Source organism: Adiantum capillus-veneris, chromosome 7, assembly GCF_014529385.1.
Source record: "Adiantum capillus-veneris isolate H3 chromosome 7, ASM1452938v2, whole genome shotgun sequence".
Taxonomy (NCBI): Eukaryota; Viridiplantae; Streptophyta; class Polypodiopsida; order Polypodiales; family Pteridaceae; genus Adiantum; species Adiantum capillus-veneris.
Genome location: NC_140937.1, coordinates 71,086,218 through 71,094,011, shown reverse-complemented (window position 1 = coordinate 71,094,011; position 7,794 = coordinate 71,086,218). Strand labels below are relative to the sequence as shown.

The 7,794-nt window shown below is 41.5% G+C and overlaps 1 protein-coding gene across 1 annotated transcript; it reads right to left on the bottom strand.

The window, feature by feature from the left end:
- Positions 1–1,532: 1,532 nt before the first annotated feature.
- On the bottom strand, positions 1,533–7,034 carry LOC147454032 (uncharacterized). The gene has a single exon (XM_086516040.1). It carries the CDS (start codon positions 5,536–5,538, stop codon positions 4,711–4,713), a length of 828 nt encoding a protein of 275 aa, XP_086372166.1. The 5' UTR covers positions 5,539–7,034; the 3' UTR covers positions 1,533–4,710.
- Between the last annotated feature and the right edge of the window lie 760 nt (positions 7,035–7,794).

The window sequence follows — 7,794 nt, the reverse complement described above, 5'->3', positions numbered from 1 at the left end:
GTGCACGCAAACTAAAGAACACGATCAAAAAATTTAATTTAAAAAAAAAGGGGGACTTTACTCTGCGTGGCAGTGCCGAGTGTCGCGATCTTCTCTCTGTCCTCTTTCCTATGTGCGCCTATGGGAGCCAAGCACCCACCCCCCCAAATCTCTCCCACTTTGTCGTCCCTCGCTCTCCGCGTGTTAGCCGCAACCAGGCCAACCGCTTTCTCTCCTGAATCAGCGCTGCTGGATTCTCTTTTTTCTTTTTTAATTTCATTTTATTCCATTTCATTTCATTGAATTTACATTTCCATTTTGTTTTGATTGTTATTTAATTTACATTTCATTATTAATTGGATTTGGTTTCATTTCATAACATATTATTTAAATTTAATTTTCTTTTAACTCATGTTTCATTTCATTATTAAAAAAACAAAAAAATCATTAAAAAAGCACCAAAACAAGCAAAAAATCAAATAAACCAAACAACACCAAAATAAAAATAAAAAAATCCAAAAAGGACCAAAATAAAAACAAACAAAATTGAAAAATAGTAATTAAATAAGATGAGTTTAAATAAAAAAGAGTATAAAAGATGAAAAAGAGAGAATAAAAAATTTATGAAAATTCACAAAATCTCCAAAAAAGTTAAATTAGAATAAAAAATCAAAAAATTAGAAAAAAGACCCACAAAATAATTTAAAAATTAAGAAAAAAAATTCAAAATCATAGAAAATTCAAATAAAATTTTAAAAAAACTCAAAAAATTTAAAACTCAACACATTGATAAAGTAGTTATCCTTACGTAACCTTGAGATTCTCCTCAAACGTCTACCTCGACATGGCTTTGTCAAGGACGACAAAGCTTCGGAAGCGGGGAGTGTTGACGGGCAAGGGTCAATGACATACATTATGCTTCCATTTATGTATACACACATGTGTACACATACCTTTCTTGTATCTACAGGCTCTATGAGAGTTCCAGCTTGTATTTGTAAGCCTATGCTTTTTATACACATTTGGGCGGCTGGTCGCTTCTTTAAAAACCCTAGGTATAAATGTCAAATGCTACAATGTGAAGCTCATTCTTTTGAGAGCTATGGTGGATAATAGAGAAGCGAGGTGGCTATGGAGATGGAGCTCCCCTCTCACATTGTAGCTAGAATTGGATTGATAAGGCACAGCTATTTGTCTCTCTATGCTTCTTTCCCATGTCTTTATGTGTTGTGATGCTTAGATTTGTGACTATTGGTCTGTAATTTCATCTAATCATTCTCTCCTCTTGCTAATTTCCTCATGTGTGTGGTCGATTAGAGTGTGTGTGTTGAGGCAATGGCATTGCATTTGTCTAATCGCATAGATTTTATGAATTAAAAGCGAGTGAAACTTACCAAGTAAAGAAAATGGTGGAAAATTTTTTTTGGGGGATTACGGAGGCGGGGGGGGCGGGGGAACCAACAAATTAACACTAAACGCGTTTTGCTTATATAAAGCTCGTCAGTAGTGTTCATTCTTTTGTAAGGATGGGAGCTTTTCAAATAAGGATTGGGGGTTACAAGCCCAAGGTTAGTACAAAGGTGAGGATTAAGAGGAGGGTAGAAGTTATTGGTACGAAGAAATAAATACAAGCATCTTTTGGTACAGAGAAGTAATTAGAGGAAACATTTGGTGCGATGTACATCATTTGGGGGGTAATATCAAGATAAGATATGCTAGAAGGAGCAAGGCATAAAGTGCAAAAATAGGGGGGGGGCAATCAAACTAATGAAAATGCACAAAAAAGGAGGAAAAGGGACCGGATACAAAAAATATATTGACACCAAAATGGGGGGGTGGAGAATTGGAGGTAAGCATATTCTTGACATTGGGCGCATTGAGCCAACAAATAAGGGGCTTGGGGAGGTGGGATAATTATGACGTGGTGCCAAGTAGAAGGGTGAGAGGTTTGATCAAGGAAAGAGAGAGATTAAGGTTGCACTTAAAGAGTGAAAAGGGAATTTTGACTACAAAGTGGGGGTCTTTTGATGAGGGCTTTTTAATTAGGAGAGAGTCTCTATCATTGTAAGAGATAAGGGAGAAACTGTTTTTAAGGAGAGCTTGGGGGTACCCTCTTGCTCTAAGTCTTTGAAAAAACAGGGTCCGGATGGCAAGGAAGCCACCCAAGGAGCTCTATCTAATGATATATCTTTTCAGCTCTGAAATGATAAAAGTGACTTTCTGGTGGGTGGGGTGCCAAGATTTCCAAGGAATGTAGTTGTTGTAAGAGTTAAGACTTTTTTGATAGCAACGAGAATCAAGAATCTCTAAAAGAGAAAAGGAGGATCATTTGAAGAAATGAATGTCAAGGATAGAAGCTTTTATGGAGGAAATAACAAGGGAAATTTTGAAATGGTTTTGGAGTGGTGACCCATAAAGCTTGAGGATTTTTTCAAGATCAAGCAAGGAGCCCTGCCAAATGCCAAAGGCATCATCAATGTATCTTTTGAAATAAAGAAGAGAGGGATGGGAGGGAAGTTTGACACTATTCTCTATGTGACACAGAAAGAGGCACACATAGACGACATCAAAATTGGAGCCCATGGAAGTACCTTTGATTTGTCGCCAACAATTACCTTGGAAGGAGACGTAATGGTGGTTAAGGACAAGAGAGGCCAAAGTGAGGATGAGACTCGCCTTGGGTGAGGAAAAATGGTGCCGCATAGAATTAGAGAGTGCAAGCAAACCTTGTTGAATAGGAATGCTAGGGTATGATGACTCAACATCAAACGTGAAGAGAAGGAAATTAAAAGGAAGGACAAGAGAGGAGATATGTTTGATAACTGAAAAAGAATCTTTGAAGTGTTGTTTCTTAGGGAGAAGCTGAAAGTGGAGCCATATAGAGGCATGCTCAAGAATATATCCTCTATAAGAGCAAATGGGGCGTCCTACTACGGAGGGTTTGTGGATTTTAGGAAGTAGAAAAAAGAGACAAGGTTTGGGTTCATAAGAAAGAGGTTAAGGATGAAAGACCGCTCTTTAGAAGAAAGAAGAGCACAATTAGTAAAAATGGAGGAGAGAACAGAGGAGACAAAAGAGAGGGGAGATGAAATCACGGGGATGTAGGTAGAAGAATCTAGGAGATGTTTAGAGGCTTCCTCTATATACCAAGATTTGGATAAAATGACGGGTCCTAAGTTTTTGTCCGCTAGATTGATGATAAAGGTAGGATCATTTTTTTAACAAAGAAGAGCTTTCTTTAAAAAGGAAGGGGGTGAGAAGTGAGAAGATGAAAAGGAATTTTACTAAAAGGTGTAAAGTTGTGCAGAGAGAGAGAGAGAAGAAGATATTTTTAAGATTAATAGAGAGAGTTGGCGGGTAGCAAGAGCCATTGGGGAGAGAGAAAGGAATAGAGGGTGAAGAGATTTCTTTAAAAAGAGCTCGAGTTGGTAGCTTCTGTCCAAGTTAGAAAAATATTGTTTCAAAGAGGAGAGAGTAGGAGGACAGGGGGGAGGAATATATTTAAGGCCTAAACCAAGAAGCTTCTTTTCACAATAGGAAAGCGTACGTTTTGAGAGATTATGGCAAGCTAAGTTAGTGACCTTGTTTTCTAACTCAAACATCGATTGCTTTCCTAGAATTATCACCGTGAAAAGAGAAGGATTAGTAGGAGAAATCTAATACTTGCATCTTCTTTTAGCAGCGCCATAAGGGGAAGAAGTGGAGAAGGGTGTAGTGGGGAATCTTCTTTTAGCAATGCCAAAAGGGGAAGGAGTGGAACGGGATGTGGTGGGGATGTACGTTGGAGAAAAGAGAGGAGGGGTCCAAAAAAGAGGAAAAAGGGGAGGTTTGGAGAAGAGAAAATGGACCCACGAAGTAGGGTGCTCATAAGCTACTTCCTCCTCCATTGCAGTTTTTTGAATATCTAGGTTTTTTAGGAAGGTTAGATAAGGGATGGGGAGATTTATATAGAAGAGGCAAATGGGTGGGAGAGGGTTGGCTAGAAAACGGAGGAGTATAAAGGGGGTAATTGGGAGATTTGAGCAAAGGTGGATGGGTCGAGGAAGAAGGTCCAAAGAGGAGGGGTTTTTTTCAAACGAGGTGGTGGAGGGGGAGGGAGAAGAGGAAGCGTTATAAGGTTTTATGAAAGGTTTTTTGAAAGGTTGGCGAGGGTATTTACCAAAGGGAGCTTATGCTTAGCAAGGGAAGACGAAGGTTGTGAGGGAGCGAATGGTTTTTTAGAGAAAGGGGTTTTACAAATACTTAAAGGCGCATTTTGGGAGAGGAACTTGCTCATTTGCATGGTGACCTCATGTTGAACGAGCTCACTCACAGTGTCTTCTTTTGGTAAATCCATTGCTTCGGCAAAGAGATTTTCTTGAGATCTCTTTCTTGCATTGTGAGCCGTTGATTCAATAGAAGTGGCTAAATGTGCTTGAAGGATGGAGTTTTGAACAAAAGAGTCTAACTCTAAGAGAGAAGCCTGTTTCCACATAACAAGTTGATTGGCCCATGCTTCACGTTGAATTCTAGGAGAAGATATGGAAGAGAGCTTTTTAACAAAATCTTTCAAGTGTTCCTCTACTACCTCATGGAACAAGTCAAAAAGCTTTTGGAGGTTTTCTTCCAGGAGAGATTGGGCTTGTATATAAACATCGGAACAATCAAGCTGGTATTGTATGTTAAGGCTAACAAATTTGGCATTGAAAAGGGCTTGGGCATTAGAATCTTCTAAAACAAGGCGCGGTAGTTTCATGCATAGGCTACTGGGAGCTTTATTATTAGCCATGAGGTTTTGGAGGTGAGATTTTGCTTTAGAAAGCTTGAAATTAATAGTCTTGGACTCTTGTAATGAACAAGATACAATTTTGACAAACTCTTGAGGTTTGGTGATGGTAGGAAGGGTGGGGAGGGGAGAAGTAGAGGTGATAGAATCAAGAGAAGAGGTGTTGGAGCGAAAAGGGGAGGGGGAGGGGGAAGTGGTGAATGAGGAGGAGAAAGCACCAAAACAAAAAGGAGCAATGAGGGGTTATTGGGGAGCACTCCCTTTTGAGTGGTAAGACTGACGGGCGCACAGTAGCTTTTGGCGCCTTTCGATCGAGGAAGGAGGGGAGAAATCAAATTCCTCCACAGGGAGGATGCCGTGAGCCCTTGAATCTCTTCTGTGTTAAAGAGAGATTTCTTAGAGGAGCAAGCGGGAGTTAAAGTGTTTGATTGTGCGGTAAGTGCAAAGGGATTCGTGAGGGCGGAGGCCAAAATGAAACCCGGAAGGGTGGTAGGCAAAGTTGAGAAAGAGGATACCGGAGTGAGAAAAGTAAAAGTGGTATTAGGAGAGGAGGGGCCGACAGTGGAGAAGCCAGAGCCGTTGGAGGAAAGAATGGTACCCGAGCTGGATGGTGAGAGAAAAGGGGAGGTTCCAAAGGAGGGCGCGGGATTACTATGGAGGGCAGGGGTGGAAGAGGATTCCATGTTGACAGGGTAGCAGGTAGGAAAAGTTGGGAGGTTGTTCTTCATGCTCTTTGAAGTTTTAATCAAAAACTTAGATGCAAAAGCCTTACACTTCCATAAGGGGGTAAGCATAAGCAAAAGTAGTGATAGTTGTAGGCTAATTCAAAGTAAGGAAAAAAGAAGGAAAAAGAAAGGCCGTTTATAAGAGCTTAGGAGGCTGCCAACATGCTTGAAAGCTAGCTGGAAACATAACTGAAAGCTTAGTCGTGGACAGGGTAGCTTGCTGGAATATGTAGTCGAAGACAGGGAAGCTGTTGGGTAGTGCTACAATTAGGCAAGTTAGGACCTAGTTAGTTTGGCCTGCTAAGTTGAATGGCCCACGAAGATTTAGTTTGCGAAGTTGAGTAGATGAAGCCCCACTAAACTGAGCAGGTGAACCTAGCTTAAGAAGTTTGAGCAGGTGACGTAACCCTGCGAAGTGGAGAAAACGTCTTTGGTGAGCAGATAGCTGTACTAAGGCAAATGGAGCAGAAACAGGCACGAGCGGTAAATGCAGCAGAGCCAATTAGGAACCCAAAGCAGTGGTTGAAGGCGCATGAACTTATAAAACAAAGGGAGCCAAAACCTGCAACATGTGGCAAATGCAGCGAAGGAAATAAGAAACCGCGATGTAGAAGTTGAAGGCTTGAAGTAGTGAAAATTTTATGTGCTAGCTTAGGAGTGTTAAGCTCGAAAATCGAGCATGCGCAAAAGAGTGGCCCCTGAAGTAGGCGTCTGATGTTGTAGAGCTTCTTTGTGTTAAGCTCAAAAATCGACCCGCGAAAAAAGAGTGGCCTCGGAAGTTGGCGTTTGTAGAGCAAAAACTCCTGGAGTAAAGCGGTTGCAGTAGGTGAACGGATGCAGGTGGTCGTGATGAAAAGCTAACCCTCGCAAAGTACTGCATGTCGCCCTTGATGAAGAGCTAAAACTTTTGGAGTTAAGCGGCTAATGTAGGTAAGCAATGTAGGTAAGCGGATGTTGAAGGTGGCCGTGATGACGAGCTTACTCTCGCAAAGCTTAAAGCGTAGGTTGCAGGTTGCCCATGATGAAGAGTTTACCCTCGTTGTAGAATGCTCACGGCCAAGCCAAACATTGCTTGAAGCAGTAAGCCAATCGATGTGTTAATAAAGAGAGGCTTAAAGGTGGTGTCTGCACTTAAGCAAGGGGATTTAAAGCACAACCTTGCGCTGAAACAAGCAAGGCTTAGGGAGCTTGTAAACAAGGCTAAGGCAGTAGAGCGAAGGCAAGCAATGACAGGAGAAGGGCTAATTAGTGGGGTTGGGTGCAGGCAAGTGAAAGAATCGAGCCGGAATGTGTGGAACAAAAGGAATGAAGACAAACGAGTGATGGCGGTCTCCCATGCAACACAAGGCAAGGCGAAAAGAAGGTGTGGGCATGGAGCAGCCCAGACCAAGGGGAAACACAGGTAGGGAGGTAAGGACTGAGCAAAATGGGTAACGATACGTGAAGGAGTCTTTCAAAAAGACACTAGGGAGGTAATATGAGTAGAACCAAGGCTAAAGCCTAACAAAAACCCATACGCCAAGGCTTTAAAAGAAGACAAGGTATAGCAAAAACCTTATACCAAGGTAAATTATGTTGAAAGGGTGAAGATAATAAGAACTAATCTTACGGCGGAAAATTGACCGGGAGGAGTGGATGTGGAGAAGGGACGGGCAGGAAAAGTAGAAGGAAGGGTAAATAGTCGGAGATAAGTGCTACACTGATACATCGACGGCAAAAAATTCCATAAAAACTCATAGATATTATGAACTAAAAGCGAGTGACACTTATCAAGTAAAGAAAATGGTGAAAAAAGATAAAATTGGGGAGGCCGGGGAGACAACGAATTAACACTAAACGCGTTTCGCTTATATAAAGCTCGGTAGTAGTGTTAATTCAAGGATGGGGGCTTTTTAAATAAGGATTGGGGGTTACAAACCCAAGGTGGGTACAAAGATGAGGATTAAGAGGAGGGTAGAAGTTATTGGTACGAAGTACATAAACACAAGCATCTTTTGGTACAGAGAAGTAATTTAGAGGAAACATTTGGTACAATGTACATCATTTGGGGGGTATCAAGATAAGATATGCTAGAAGGAGCGTGGCATAAAGTGCAAAAATAGGAGAGAGAATCAAACTAATTAGAAGGCACAAAAAAAGAGGAAAAGGGACCGGATACAAAAAATATTTTGGGGGGGGGGGATTGGAGGTTAAGGCGGGGTGCGAGAATTGGAGGTAAGCATATTCTCGACATTGGGCACATTGAGCCAACAAATAAGGGGCTTGGGGAGGTGGGATAATTCGGGCGTGGTGCTGAATAGAAGGGTGAGAGGTTTGATCAAGGAA

What these genes read in the sequence shown, in the direction of transcription:
- LOC147454032 (XM_086516040.1), bottom strand. Translation starts at nt 5,538, where the DNA reads ATGCTTACCCCCTTATGGAAGTGTAAGGCTTTTGCATCTAAGTTTTTG.